Source organism: Fringilla coelebs (genome assembly GCF_963513975.1).
Source record: "Fringilla coelebs genome assembly, chromosome: 1".
Classification (NCBI taxonomy): domain Eukaryota; kingdom Metazoa; phylum Chordata; class Aves; order Passeriformes; family Fringillidae; genus Fringilla; species Fringilla coelebs.
The window spans coordinates 107,618,706-107,634,206 of record NC_140028.1 but is presented as its reverse complement, the minus strand read 5'-3'; the positions used below and the strand labels follow the sequence as shown (position 1 = coordinate 107,634,206).

The window sequence follows — 15,501 nt, the reverse complement described above, 5'->3', positions numbered from 1 at the left end:
CAGGATGCTCCCAGGCACCATAAAGCTTGGTCATTAGATGGGGCACAGAGGGAATGGATGCCTGGAGGTGTGAGATCCCTGAGCAGGGACTCAGCTCTTCCACTGGCTGACTCCTGCTCCACCTGCCTTCAAGTTCCTCATACTCAGGCACTGTGATAGTCAGTAATTGACACAGTTGCACATTACCACTCCTGCCTTTTTCACTGTTCCCCAAAGGAATCTTTAATGCTGACATTCTAAATGTTAATGTGCTAAATTAAAGTTAACGCTTCAACTTAAACACTTTCTGTGTTTCTGGACATTCAATGAAAATGGAGCCTATAGAAGAACTGTCATTTGGTCATGTAAAACTGTATGCTCTGTGTGTGTAGAAGAAACAGAAGCAATGCATTTTAGTTCTATTTTTTTCTGTTCGCCCCTTTGAGGGAGGGAGCAAAGCAGTTGGGTTGTTTTTGTTGAGCTGAGTTTTTTTCAGGAGGGAGGAGATTGCTTGAATTGAGGGGAAGCCATTTTGCTGTAGATTTCCTTAATCAAAGTATCTTTGCAAATAATTTCATATCTTGCCCTATCTCTGAGTCAGTTTATTTGAACAGAATGAGAAATAATGTTAAAGCACTAGTTTTTCCAACATTAAACATACACACTTAACAAAGACCAAGGAGTATGTCTTTTGGAAGAAAATTTTCAGTTGTCATCTTTCCAAACCAAGAAGGACTCAATTGCCAGCTGGGGTTAATAGAAGACTTAGCCTAATAGTCACTGTGGGTGAATTGCTTTTTTCCTCTTTCTTGCCCTCTCTTTCTTTCTTTAAGTGATAAGCATTTAGTTCTAATAGTAAAAATCTTCACTGAGGTATGATCACTTCTCTGAAGCCCAAAATAAGCCTTCACATCCAAGCACAGCTAGCAAACATCTTGAATGCCAGCGTTCAGTTTATAAGGAAGTCATGAATGAGAAATTGTGTAATTTTAGAAACGTCTTCACAGTTGTGGTTAAAGCAAACATGTTATTAAATATATCTTTGAAATAACAACTTCAGCAACACAGAGAAAACTCTGGACACAATGTTTTTAAGAGTACACAATCAAACATGAAAATACCTAAATATTTCACTAATATTTTTCTGCTGACATAAAAATTTCCTTCTCATAAAAAGGAACAAGAAAAAAATTAATTTAATTAATTTACTTCATTAAAATTATTTTTGTTTCTTTTCTTGGTTGACTTTGTCAAAGCCATAGCCTTGTGTAAGTCTTGTTGTAATAAGAGAAAAAACAGCCCTTGGGTTCTCAGTCATATATTCATGGAATTATATGATGTATGTAAAATACCTTCCTTCTGAGAAAGCAAGGGGCTGGAAGACCAGAGAGACAGGTTGCTTTTTTGAAATAATTCTTAGCAATAGTGCCTATAGAGTGTGCCTGGCGTTCTACTGTAAGAGTAAAGCAAAAGGGAAATATGGGGGAGCAGGGAATGTGAATGTGCACGGAATGTGGGAAGTCTTGTGGACACTGAAGGTTTTTGTATGGCTGCAAAAATAAATTGCCCTCATTAAATCAAGAAACACTTGCCATACAGAGGAATTGGTTTTGCAAAGAGTCAGTGTCTCTTCACAAGGCTGTACAGTCAAACCAAGTCTTTGGGCCACAACCCTGTTCTTCTTGAGCCATCAAACTGCCTCAGGCTGCCAGGGATTTGTCTGCTGAGACATTCTGGATTTATTTCTCTTCACACAAAATACTTCATTATTTCCTGTCTGTGCTGGAGTTATGTCTTTCCATATTTAACCCAAAGCAACAAAAGCAACCAGCTCACTGTATCCTTGGCTGAAGCAATATAAATTGCCTACAAGAAAGACATTTAAATTCACTGGGTATGCACAGTATCTGTTCCGCTAAATATTATTGCAAAGTTGAGTATTTTTAATAATACTGTATATTATTAATGCTCTGAAAAATCTGACCTGAATATAGTGTGCATTTCATCCTATAAATACTTCTGACTAGCATTCCTCACATTTTCTAGGTGGTGCAGAACTGTTAGCAGATGTGGTCTTATAACTGATGTTTTTATAAATAAAAAAAAATTTGGTGTCATTTTCCTTGCTTTGGCATATGAGGGAGGCCTAACAGTGCACAGATATTTATTTTCTTTGTAACTTCTCAGAAGGATTATGCATCAATGGTAAAAAAATATTTGAGTTGAATTAAAAATTCCTCTCTGCAGCCTCAAGGTGCTTATTTTTCAGTCTTCTGTGATTTCATTTCAAGTTTTATAACTTCTGTTACCACTGGCTCCCTGTAGATCTGGAATAGTGTAGAATGTCAAATGTTAAAAAGAAAAAAAGGAATGAGGGAAAAGAAGAGAAGAAAAAAACAACAGCTTCCTTCCTTGGGGGAAGAAAGAACCCAAGAGTTCTGTATTTCTCCTCTTTGCCATGGTTTTTCAGAGAAACAAGGCTGCCAGCACCCAATTTTCTTGTGTGGCACTTTTACCTGGAAATGCCAAGGGTTATGCTGGTCTAGTGAGATACCGAGAGAGAGATGGAGGAATAGCAGAAAGCATTTCTCCTGCTGAGAGCATAAGCTCTGGACTAAAAGGATATGTGAATAGAATGCTTGTTACACACAGCATGTGATGAAATCTGCAGCTGCCTGTTTTAAGAGTGGTGTTAAAATGCTTCATGATACCTATGATATAATGAAAACCATGCTCAAACACGTGGTGAAACCATAACCAATCTGCTGTTTGATAAAAGTTATGGTCTCAGCTCATAGCACAGTGTGGGAAGATCAGGAGACATGCTGGGGGAAGGTGGAGATGTGCTGTGGGAAGGTACACAGTGCCAGGTCTCCCAGGCTTCTCGACCTTTCTAGGAAAACAGAACCACTAGCAGTCATTTATTTACCAAGTTGATTTAGACTGCTTGGCTCTTCTGTTGAGAACAGCACCAAATAGGCTAGTTGTGGAAAATTTCCCCCTGCCAACATCCATCCACTGGGACATATTAATTTGCGTGATGGAGGACAGTGAATGACATTTTAACTAGGCAGGCATAGCTTTGAACTGCAGGCTGCGTGTCCTAGCAGCAAGATGAGAGGCTTGCTTTATATTCCCACTAAAACTGTATCTGTTTGGATTTTACTGTTTTCTTTTTCCTGTGGAATGCATTTCTTCTCTGAAGTGTCCTGTCGAAAAGAACTGTTTGTATTTATTATTCACAAAAGCTTCAAAAAACTCCTATGTGTTTTTCGAGGATTTTTTACTTTACACCAGATGCTAAAGGCAAAGTTTAACACAGCCAGCCTTTTATCATGCCACGTTATGAATGCATGTAGGAGTAATTAAAAGCCTACTGACATTATCACTGCAAATTATTGTCAAGACTAGTCAAAAAACAGAAGTGGCACATCCTTGCTGCATTTGAGACTCCATTTTGTTCCTTAAAAATCTGTCCCAACTTCCTCTCTCAGAGAATTACACAAATTATTTTATTTTCGTTAAAATAAAATACAAACAAAAATACAAACTAGGTAAGTGAACTAGGTATTTCTCATTTGTCCTATGTTGCATACAGATATCCTGGATAAAATCCAGGTGAAAACCAAGTCATGAACATTTTTATGTCCAAACTGCATGAAGCAATGTGTGTTTCTTTTAGAAGATTGACATCTCCTTGAAATGATGCCTAGGGGTCGGAAATCTGCAGTACCTACACAGATTATTATGCAAGTAATGCAATTAACTGCATTAAAAATTTGAATTGTTTCATTTTCTAAAATGTGTGATTGATCTTCTTCTCATTAAGCCACTGAAAATATCCCATATAAATCTGAAAGTCTTTGTAATAATTAATTTTATGCCAGCTCCAGAAAGGTACTCAGTCAGGCTCTGTAGCCTGTCTCCATTATCTACCCTTCCTGGATGACACAAAGGATGTATAAAACCATTTTATAAACTAAGGTGATTCCCACCAAAGGGCTTACTCAGTTTTACTTACAAGATTTACTACTGAAGCAAGATCAGGGTGGAAGCTGCACTGAAAACCAGCCACACACAGGAAGATGTACTGAGTGAGTAGCTGACGTCTTTGTGGTCAGTTTTGGATTAATGAGCCATGCACTGAGTGCAACATATAACAATGAGTGCAACATACACTGCGTTAAAGCCTATTTTTCTAAAAATAATAAATCTTCCATTTGAATCTCTGCAAGACATTGCTTAGCTGTAAAGAATCCAAGTTGCTGCCCAGAAGTATGTACAAACCAAGACTCCCACCAGACATTTTATGCAGCTTATGTGACTGTCACATTTTTAAAATTAAAAGATCACTGCATTGCACAGTCACGTGCTGCTTGCTATCTTCAAAACTGAGACTTCCTGTGGCCACTTCTCCAATTTTGTTGAGTATCATGAATCAGAGTTTTATCTTATGGTGGACAGGAGATAGGAAGAATTTTATCCTCTGCTTAAAAAGTGTGGGTTTGGAGAAAAGAGAGTTTATTCCACTTTCCCCCTTTCCTTTTGTAAAAAGATGGGTTAGATACAGGAAATTACATTGTGGGAAACAGTCTAAACTTCTTTTTTTTCTTGTTTTTGTGTCTCTCTTTCAGATCAATAACAAAGCTTGTGGCAAAGTTTTTGTGCCTCAGCAAGCAGCCCGCAATTTTGAAGAAGTGCACGAACTGGTTCTTCAGAGTGAGCTTGGAGTCAAGCATCTCCAGGGACGAGCCATTAAAAAGGCCTTTCTGTCTCCCAGAACTGCCCTTATCAACTTCTTAGTGCAAGAATAGTAAAGGCTCTGCTGGGCTGCAGAAGGGATCTGGAATCTTTGGAGGTGGAAACCAATGCAAAAAGAGCAGTTATGGTTATTTCACTTCATGTAAAGGTGGGAAAGAAATCTTATTAAAATCAGGTTGCTGCTAAATCTTCCTTTCAATGTGAAGAAATATGCAGAATTAAAAGTTCTTATTAAGTCACAGTAAGATGCTGCTTGTCCATATTCTTTGGGAGAATGACAAGGAAGTGCTGAGAGCTAAACAATTGTAACAGAATGTAACTGAAGAAAGCACATGGGGCTTAGCGTTATCCTCAGGAATATATCCTATTAGAAAGTTGGCTTGGCTAATCCCAGATACATAAATATCATTTCAGAACTAAACAACTGTCTTGAGTATGTGCTACCCCAAATGCTAGGTGTGCTTTGCTCCCTGGATCTCATGTTTGGGTACCCTACCATTAACTACCACTTAAAGTTTTAAGGAAACACTGCAAAACACTACAGAGTGTTAATTTAAAAAATAATTTCTGTGTGCTGACCAATGGCCTTGGACACAGCAGGTAGCCAGAATGGGGTGGTTTGATACATTTCACATAAATTTCAGAGCCCAGCCAAGAAAAAGGTCCGATTATTTAGCCAAGCCCTGCCTTAGCCAGGGTTCTCCTTCCTAGCTGGTGTGTTTGTGTTGGCACATGCATGAGAGGTGCAACTTCAGCAAAGTATTGATGGTTGTTTCTGTGTGGAACAGGATGGAAGTTACTTCCTATGCATGAGCCATCTCAGAGACTTTTAGGGCATTCAAGAGAGGGATCTGTCAGCTGCTAGAAATGCAGCAGTGGGGAAGGCTCTTGTAGTGCCTAGATAGTGAAACTTGAATTGAGATTTTTTTTTTTCTGAGGGGTTCATTAAGTAAAAATAGCCATCATGTTTCTAAAAATCAATCATACATTCCTAAAACATAAAGCCATTCTCATGCCTGATTCCAGACAGGTTATTTGTACACTGCATTGCTGATATATCCACATGGAAATATTTATTGTGTTCAGCAAATGCTTGAAAAAGAGTTTCCAAGGAAACAATTGCAGGGTTCATTGTGAAAAAATGTTTTTTTTCGTTAACAGTCATCCAACTAACTAGTCCAATAAGCCAGCCATTTGTGAGCCATTCTGACAGTTAAGAAATCAGTAGTAACAGCCATCGAGGCAAATAGAGAGGTCTGCAGTGATCTTCCAGCCCAGCAGGCCTCCAGACTCTGTACTGAATTGAAAAGAAACCAAGAAAAATATCCCACATAACAGTAAATAAGTCTCATAGATCCTCAGCAACCAGGCCCAAGACAGATCACATTGCCATGTGGGCATTAGCTAAGCAATGCCAATATTCAGTTGAGGTTTATGCATTTTTGGTACCAAATATCCATGTGCATAACAGAGATGCCAGGCTTAGCAAGCATCTTTGGCTCTACACATCCCCACCTCTGCAACAAAACTCTTCTGATTCCTGCTTCCTCCTGGACCACACTGATTTTCTCTCCAGCAGTCCTTTGACACCAGAATGACTAAGAAATTGAATATTTACAATTAAGATATGGTCTTTGCAGTTTTAAGACTCCAGAAATCTGAGCCACAAAGGAATGTGTTCAGACATTCAAACACAGGCCTTTAGTTGGAGTTAAAATAATTTGAATTCCAGTGTCTGCCTGACATATATGTTGTTATAAATTCATAAAACTCCTGTTCAGAAGCCCCTAAAAGGACTGTGAAAGAGATCCTTTGAAGTAAAATCTGTGGCACAGCCCAGTCCTGCTTTTTTCTTCTTCTAATTTTTTTTTCTTTTTTTTTTTCCTTTTTTTTTTTTTTTAATTTATGTAAAAGGTTTAACACACCCTGTGGAACCATTTTTACAGAGTTTTTCTTTTAGGGAAAGGTGACATGTTTGATGTAAATAAAAACGTTATAAATTTACAAGGATGAAGAAAGATGTTGCAAGCCCAGCAACCCTGTGGTGTCTAAACAAAAGCTGCAGTCACTGCAGGGCCAGGCAGCCGCCCACAGTGTTTATTGCTGTTAGCACTTGGGGTATTTGCTCTTGCCTGAGGAAGTGAATTGTAGGTGTCACTTGGTGATTCAGGCAAAAATCAAAATAGGGAATGGATTTCTACAGGCTAAAAAAGGAAAGGTAGTGAGCAGCAGACTCACAAAAAGTGTAAGGTCAGAAGTCCCACCAGTGTGTTTACAGTAAGTTGTAATTCAGTGTGGTCTAGAGGATACAAAAAAGGTGGTGAAAGAGTGAGTGAGAGAGATGAAGCAGACAGTGTGACACAGCCTAATCCCCTGCTAAGTGTATGTTTGAAGGATGGCAGAGGTGCCAGCTGCTGAGCTTTGCAGTTGTGCTGGCAGCCGCTGACATTTCTTACAAGGGTGACCTGCTCTGAAGCACAATCACCGTTTGTCTTACAGTAATTGTGACTCACAGGTTCGGTCTGTGCCTAGATGGGTCTGATAATGATACACAGGCTGCAGCCTGTTACCAAGCCTTTGTAAAATAACCCAGCACAGAAGTCTTATTTATTTGGCAGTTGTTATTTGTGCCACAGTAGAGAGGCATCTTTATGCTGAAGGTGGTATATATAGTGTCCCCTTGGAGGGCTCAGTGGGTAGATAGTGCTGCAGGTTTAAATGTGGGCAAGGGACACTTGAGAGGTGAGAGGGAAGGGTGCTGGCAGGTGATCAGTCAAATTGCACTGCTTTCACACATGGTAAAAACGACGTGGTGCCACTGTGCTTATTCCATGAAGTGAGATCCAAAGATGATGTGGGAGGTTTGCTAAACCCAGTGTGACAGACCCAGGACAAGCTGCTCCAAGAAACAGATCCATGACACAGAAGGGGGATTTGCAGCATCCTATCTGTCTAAGGGATAGAGGATTGGTGGTTGCACTGATCCAATCTATATTGAATGTCTATTTTATGTAATGTCAGATTTAAAGAATAATTACTGCCACACTTTCTACCCCAAAATTGTTCATGTGACTAAACGTCAAAAAAATCCAGCTCTCAAACATTGATTCTGGGAAAATAAAAGCTGGCAAAGTCCTGAAAGGTCACCAAGTACTTTTCCTATGCCATTGATTCCATGAGAAAGGATCTCAGATGCTGGGGTGATGGGGGGCTGGAAGACACCACTGTGTAGAAAAATTTGTTATTTGGTGGGGGTGACAACTGAGGTTAGTTACATGGACACACCCATGCTGCTTTGCAGCTAGGCAAGAGGGCTTTTTCTGTCACGTTGAAGGACACTGTTACAGGTTAGGTCACTAGATAGATAGATCTATCTAAGATAGATCTCTATCCAGCTTGTTCCATCTCTGCTTTGAAAAAAACCCTGTACAGGGGCATTGCTGGACAAGCATTTATATTTCCATGACCATTATCAGAACCCAAACATGGAGATTTGCTGCAAAATAAAATCTGTGTGCTCTCTTACCACACTAAAATAATGCCCCAGAACTGAAATGAGGTTAATAATGGCATTTTCTGATCTGATTTTGTAAAGCCTGCTTGTTTCTTTTGGAGGGAGAATTTCCACAGATAAGGCAGGTCATACAGTCTCTCCTCTTTGTCTCTACTTCTTCTGTGTAAAACCTCACAGAAAGCTTTTCCTATTCTCTTTCACAACCAACACGAACTAGAAAGAATGTTAACTAGTGCACTGCTGGTTCCTTCCTAGGGAGATTTGCAGTATGGGAGATTTTTCTAAAAGTTTGCTATAAATGAAGAAGTAATTGGGGCTGGTTGGTGGGTTGGTGTTTTGTTTTTTGGTGGGTTTTTTTTGTTGTTGTTTGGTTGGTTTTTGGTTATTTTTGGTTTTGGGGTTTTTTTGTAGTTTTGCAATACTTACTACAGTTTACAGATAGGATTACAGATGGGATACAGTTTACAATGGGATTGGTTTTATTCATGTATATTTACCCACTTGGAAGAATACATATGCTGGCTTTGCTGGATGCTTTTTCTGCTTCCATGTTTCATCAGTCCTCCAATGATCTGAGCTGATTTTGCATCAAAGGACTGAGCTCAACAAGTGGTCAATGTTAAACCAGGTCTATCACCACAGAACCTGAGTGGTGAATATACATACTATCAGTCTGCTTTTGACCTTAAAAAATGTTGCTGAAACTACACCAAGGTTAGTTTTGGGGGTTTTTTCATGGAAATGGGGTTTATGTCTCAAAGAAGAAGGATGAAGCTGATCACAGTATATCAGAGGGAGTATTAAGCATCTCCCAGCCCGAGCAGGAGGAGAACTGAACTGAAGCATTATCTCTGTGTGGGAGGGGAGAGGAACAGAGCTCTCATCTGCAGTCCAGATGATAAAAGAGATCTTGCCTGACATGTGGAGGAAAGGTGGGAATTTTCTTCCCTTTCCTGAATAATGTGGCTTTCCGGTATCACAAAGCAGTCTTCAGTGCACTAACCCTGTCTGTCCCAGGAGGCCCCGAGTCACACACCACCTTTGTGACTCCTGGCACTTCCCTCACCCAGGTAACGCCTTGGGTTGGAAAACTTCAGGTCTGGTTTGAAACCCTGGGGAGTTGCCATCCAGCACCATCTTCCATACAAAGTTATCCAGGACATTTCCTTGCATGCTCGGCTGCCTGGGCCACACCAATTTGCTCAGTCTTCTGAGCTGCTGAGTTTCTCGATAAGCAAAGGAATGTGTAAATGGGCCAGGCTTAAGTACAATGAGTTGAATATTCACACTCTGCTTGCACTAGTGGTGCTCAGCCTGGGCATAAGAAATTCTTTTATTTGAGGAGCCTGGTCTTCTTCACTATAACTCTAAACAAACCCTGTGCATTTAAGTGAGCAGAAGTGTGTGCTTTGTGCTTGCTCTCTGGGCTGGCTGCAAGGGGGTGGCCAATACACTCACATACAAGGCTCTGAACTTCCTCCTCTGGCAGTAGTTTTTCACACGTGCCAAAACCAAGCGCAAACCACGCAAGCTGCTGAGCAAAGGGAGTTGCTTTTCAATAACTCTGCCTGTTGCCAGCAATACATGAAGCAAAATATGTACAAGTCATAACAGCTGTAGGTGATCCAATCCACTGATCAGGAATAATAAACACAGGACACATAACTGGGGCAGAAAAAGAGAGTGATTTAATAAAGGAACGTGACACATTACTGGCAATGGCAGCCTGGGTTTGTTTCTGATGAAGATTAAGAGAATCGGCATAACAGGAAATTGTTTTCTGCTACAAAGGGAAATCAATTGTCTTTAAGCACATAGCGGTGTAATTAGCAAATCCTACTAATTGCCACAAAACAAAAACACAAGTGTGCGCTGCTCGGCTGGTTAAGCCAAGGAAGTATTGTGAAAAAGATCTGTAGAAGCTTTTAGAAGTGAATATTTTTCTTAAGTATGTCTCCATCCCTGGAGAGCCCCATCGCTGGATGAAATAGCAAGGGTACAAAAAAAACATATAATTCCCAATTTTCCCATGTGAAAGAGCATTTAAAAACATCTGTTAGTCAGAGAGCTTCTCCTAGGACATGCCCGGAAGAACAGAGTGGATGCACTGACTGCATCTGGCAAATCCACTCGAAGTCCACCGAGCCATGTGAGGCCGATGACTGATGGCAGGATGTCGTCTGACCTGTGGAGTGCTTCCAGCCCAGCATTACTGGAGGCCACGTATGTTGGTTAAAAAGGTCACAGTGCTGTTTGTGTTAATGCACTGATAAAGAGGCAGGGAAACAGAGCTGGAAAATTCTCCAGGCGAGCTCTTGTTCTGATACAAGGCTCTTTTCAGTAGAAAATGGAGAAAACAAACTATTCCACATTCTTTTTGGCAGGGGTAGGAAAACCAACAGAGCTGTCTGCATCGGTGCAAATCCACAGCCACTGAAAGGAAGTGTTCTCACCCGTGGAGTGACAGCAAAGGGAGACCAATGACTCCAACACCACTGATGGCACCTGGAGAAACTGAGGAGAGGAAGGTGAAGGCTCTTGTCTGCCCCAGAGAAGTAGCTGAGCGCCTGGCACCCAGCTCTGGCCTTCCTCACAGAGACTGAGCTGCTGCAGCTCAGGGATCTGCAGCTTCTCTCTCTGCTGCTTCCTGGGTTCCTGTTTGGGTCTCAGTGATTCCCCATGGCTCCTCTAACCTTCCCAAGGTGTGGCCTGCCAGGTAACCCTCCCTGCCTCAGTTTACCCACCTGTAGGCAGGGCCCACAGCATCCCCAATGAACTGATGCTGCAGGTGCATCTATTTAAGAAGGAGCTGCCTCTCCTGAAAGGCAGTGGTGGAAAGGTGTCCCTGTACTGCCCTGGCCTTTCTCTCCCATTAGTGTTAATTAATACTCCTAGCATAATTCCCTGCCAGAGATAATGTGTTGTGGTAGACGCTTGTAGCAGAGCAAGACCAAAACATGCAAGTCTGGATCCATTTCTGCCCCAATCCCAGGGGCATGGGATGCACCGACCCAGGCTGCATGGTGGGCACCTGGGCTGCCCCCAGTCCCCAGACTGCCCCTGCAGCTTGGGGGTTCAGTGTGCAGGCAGCGGGCAAGGCAGGCTGCAGGCAGGGCTGGCAGAGCCCGCTGCAGGCAGGGCAGGCCTCCTGGAGGAATGCAGGGGCCCCTGGGGCAGCCGTGAGGAGGAACGTGTCCCTGCCCTGCCCTGCTGCCTTCCTGAAAACCTTCGGGAAGGCAGAGGCTGAGGTTTGGCCTCCCCACCTCTGCAGTGTCCCATCCCACAGTCTGGCCCCCGGCTTGAGCCCAACCTTCATACCCACAGCAGCCCCCAGGCTCACCTGTGCAGTCACCTTGCTTCATCCCTCCCTCCTCCTCCTCCCTCCCTCTGATTTGCCCTACAGTGCTGTGCATCATCTTCCTAGTGTAAAGCATCTGGCAGGCGCAGATAAATGGCACATTTAATGAAAACCTCGATTAGAAAGCTGCAAGGAAAGTCCATCATTTCCCCCTGCTATTCAGTCAAGAGTTCAGAGATGCCGTGGCACTGCCTTGCAAGAAGCTGAGAAACACATTTGCTCCTGCAAGAACCAAGCCAGGCTCTATCCTGGAAATACTTCTGCCTTATAAATCGCTTGCTCTGTTTATACTCTAGCACTGAAGCCATTATTACTTTCTTGCTAAAACACACCAGAGCACGTATCTAAGGCCCTGCAGAGCGGTGTGCATAGTCCTGCAGGAAATGACCTGCCTGGGACAGCCACGGTCCTGGAGAGACACAGGTACCGGGACCAGCCCTGGACATGTCCACAAACAACCTGGTGGGCTGCCAGCCACTGGCTCCCCACACTCCTTTGGTTGCAAATAGTCAGTGTGAACATGCAATAGTTGCTTTTGGAGAGAGATCTGGCTATAAATTGGCACCCAGACTCCTCCTAATCATGTTTTTCCACAAACTGTACAGCCGCGGGCTGTTGTCATGCTTTAAAATATGAGGGCGTTTTCTCCCAGATTGAAAAAAGATCAGGGTGGGGGGAGGGCAGGGGAAAGAAACTTGTGAACTTGCGGTGGAGAATTTCTTCACATTTTCTCCATCTCTCTGCAAAGTGAGCCCAGACACCAACGTGGCACCGAGAAACAAAGACAGACGATCCCCTTCCTGCTCTCATTGGCGACTTCCCCTGTTTAGCCAGGCAGGCAGAGCTGTGCCCCAGCCTGCCGGCCCTGGAGGGTACAAGGCTGCGGTGATGTGCCCAGCGCTCCCTCCGAGGTGGAGCCAAAAGCTGGGGATGTCACTCGGGGCTGCTTCTCCCCAGATCACTGCCTCCCTCCACCCCACGGGCAGCTGAGATTGCCACGTGGAGCAGGGCTCAGTTACAAACTGACAGCATTATTTTGCATGAATACATGCAGTGTGTAAGCCTTGCCCACAGGAACAAAAAAAGATTAAATGAGCAATGTTTTGGTTTGGTTTTTTGGGTTTTTTTTCTCTTCAAGGGGTAGAGTTTAGAATAAGTTAATTGAAATTGGCACATAGATTTTGGTCCTGTGCTACAACAGCAATCGTGGACCCCTTAATTTCTTAATAGGCATGGGCTGTAAAAGTCACAGGAACTATAAACATGTGAGACCATATCTAATCAGAGCAGAAGGGTCTGCAAGTCAGTGTAGTATTACATCTCCAGTCTCGTAGAAAGTTCAAGTTAATCATCTGCTCACTTAAGAATACCCCTAGCCCAAATCTCACAGAAAGAATAAATCCAAGCAGGAAACTTCAAAGGTATTTTGCTGCCTAATGTTCACTGAAAGCGTTGCAAATTCAGCTCCAAAATGCCTTTGAATCGCTTGGCGGTGATCCCCCCTGGAAGGCGCTCGCCATCAAAGTGTCTGCTCATGCATGCGGAGCCTGGAAGGAGGCCAAGCCCAGTGCGAGGGGTTCCCTATCCAAAGGGCTTCAGCAGCCTTTTCCACGTCCTCCGCGTAAGCATTGTTCTGCAGACAGCTGATTTGATCCTCTGGCATAGGAAGGAAATGTACTTTACATAGCTGGTGAAGGTCAGCAGCATCCAGAGCGGCCATTTGGCAAGAAGACTGCTTCCCCCCACTCCGTCCCTCTGCAAAGTGGTGAGCTCCTGCAGGTCGGACTGTAAAAGGACTTACAGATGTTAGATAAAAAGTAACGGCAGAAAATGTGTGCATGACCCTAAAAAAGAAGGAGAAAAAAAAAATAAAAACATGATCTGATGGAAGTTAGATTCTTCCTTGGTTTCTGTGACGAAAACTGAAAATAGAGATATCTACACCCAAATCCTTCTGCTCCACCAAACAGTTTGTTTTTTAGAGGGATGGAAGAGCCTCATCTCAGTGTGTTGGAATAAAAAAACTGCAGTAGATACAAGTCTGAGTCTCTGATGTGCTGGATAGGAGCATGGCCTCCCCTGATTAACTTCACATCCTTTGGGGAGAAGGAGGCAAGAAGGTGCACGATGTGTAACTTCCTTTCCAAGTGCTCTTTGTCCACGTTGCATATTCCTCTGGTGAGTAAAGCAGTGCTGGGGCTCACGCTCCCATCCTTATCTACCTGATGCTCTGTTTCCTTTCTGTCATTCTCCATACAAATATGAACTCAATATGTGCTTCAGTACCAACTTTGTTGTTACTTACTGTTTTAAGATTGAAGCTTGCCCATTTTAGATAAAAGTGGTCATACTGAAAGCTAAGGATCTCAGCTAAGCCCGTCTCCAAAAGCATCCTGAAGCCAGCGATGAGGAGGAGGCATCCCATGCCTTAGTCACTTGCTGTGGTTCTGCTGGTCAGCCCAGGGTGTTGCCAAAAACACACTTCCAGGAGCTCTTTCTGAGGATGCTCTTTAGACACTGAAACTGTTTTGGCTTTCATCGCCCCAGCTGAGCTTTACCTCAAACTTGACAGTTTTGGTCAAGACCCACAAAAGAGGTAGTCACTCTTGCTCTTGGTAACTGGTGGCCTGAGCCTACACCTGCCTGGCGTGAAGCAGCTGATGGGGGCCACTGTGGCCTCTCCCAGCCACAAAAATGGGAGGCAAACCCCTTCCACTCCAGCCAAAAGAGCCCTGGCACAGGCAGGGGTTTGTTGTCTTTGCAGAATGGACATCCAGATGGAGGCTAAAGCCTCCTCCTGAACTTGTGGGGCTTGTGCAAAGTGGGGTTTAGCCACCAGGGACTCAGCTTCTCCCAAAGTGAAACAGGGCTTGTGGGGATCAGCCTGAGAGAGCTGTGAGACCCCTCCTTCCCTCATCCCCACAGTGGAGGAGAGCTTGGAAAGGTCTGATAGATGGGATTGCTTGATAGTTGGGATGTTTCCCTGATATTGCAAAAAGCTCCAGCATTATCAATCTCTTTTAAAAGTGGCAGGCCATGGTTAGTAGCAATATGTGCTGGGGTGCCACTTCTCCAGATCCTGAGGACTGGAGCTCCACTGCTGTGCTTTGCTCTGTGCTGGGATTCCCATCCACCCGTCTTCCCTGGAAACCATAAACCCCTTTATCTAAAGCTGTGCTATGGCTGGGCCAACTTTTGTGAGTCCAGAGTTCATCAGTTTATCAGATCAAGCTCCAGCCTAAGGCTGTTGCTGTAGGGACGAGCCTCCAGCCTCTCAGTGCTGCTCACAGCCTCTTCGGAGACACCACAGCAGTTCCAAGATTGCCTTGAAAGAAGACAAGGCACCTTTCCCAGGGGCTCACAGTGCTATCATTTTTAAGCACATTGGGCCAAATCTCCCAGGAAGAGGCAGGATATTTTAGGTCTGGCCTCAGTTGCTCAGGAGTATTTTTGTAAGGGAATGGGTCAAAGAGGGGAGGGGATTTTAATTTTTTTTTTTTTATTTCTGACACGTTTTGGTCACAGCCCAATTCCCTATTATTAAAGACAGAGAATTTCCACATTCCTTACCATTTGGCCCTCCCTCCTGAAGCCTGGGGGAGAATTACAATAACAAGTTATGGGAATGCTGGACACGTGCCTGGGCCCGCAGGATCAACTGCACCAGTAAGTTTACTGAGAGGTACCAATCACAGCTCCCTACAACCAGCCACTCCCACGAGCCCAGCAGAGTTCCCACTGCAGCCCTCCTACCTCTGGGCAGCCCCATGCTGCGTTTTGCTGTGAAATTTTGCAACTGGCCCAGGCTGACAGAGAAGGGAGGCTGGGATGTAAAGTGTAGATTCACATGGGTAAATCTTTAATCGTGGATATGAAGTGTCCCGATCAC

General features: G+C 43.5%; 1 protein-coding gene across 2 annotated transcripts in view; it reads left to right on the top strand.

Annotated features, from left to right (window-relative positions):
- The window catches only part of LARS2 (leucyl-tRNA synthetase 2, mitochondrial), an 82,658-nt gene extending 77,684 nt beyond the window's left edge, over positions 1 to 4,974 (top strand). For both annotated transcript variants that reach the window (XM_084211269.1, XM_084211268.1), the window contains one exon: positions 4,614 to 4,974. In XM_084211269.1, coding sequence (XP_084067395.1) covers positions 4,614 to 4,793 — 180 coding nt within the window. In that variant the 3' untranslated portion in view covers positions 4,794 to 4,974. The remainder of the gene's footprint in view (positions 1 to 4,613) is intronic.
- Positions 4,975 to 15,501: the final 10,527 nt, after the last annotated feature.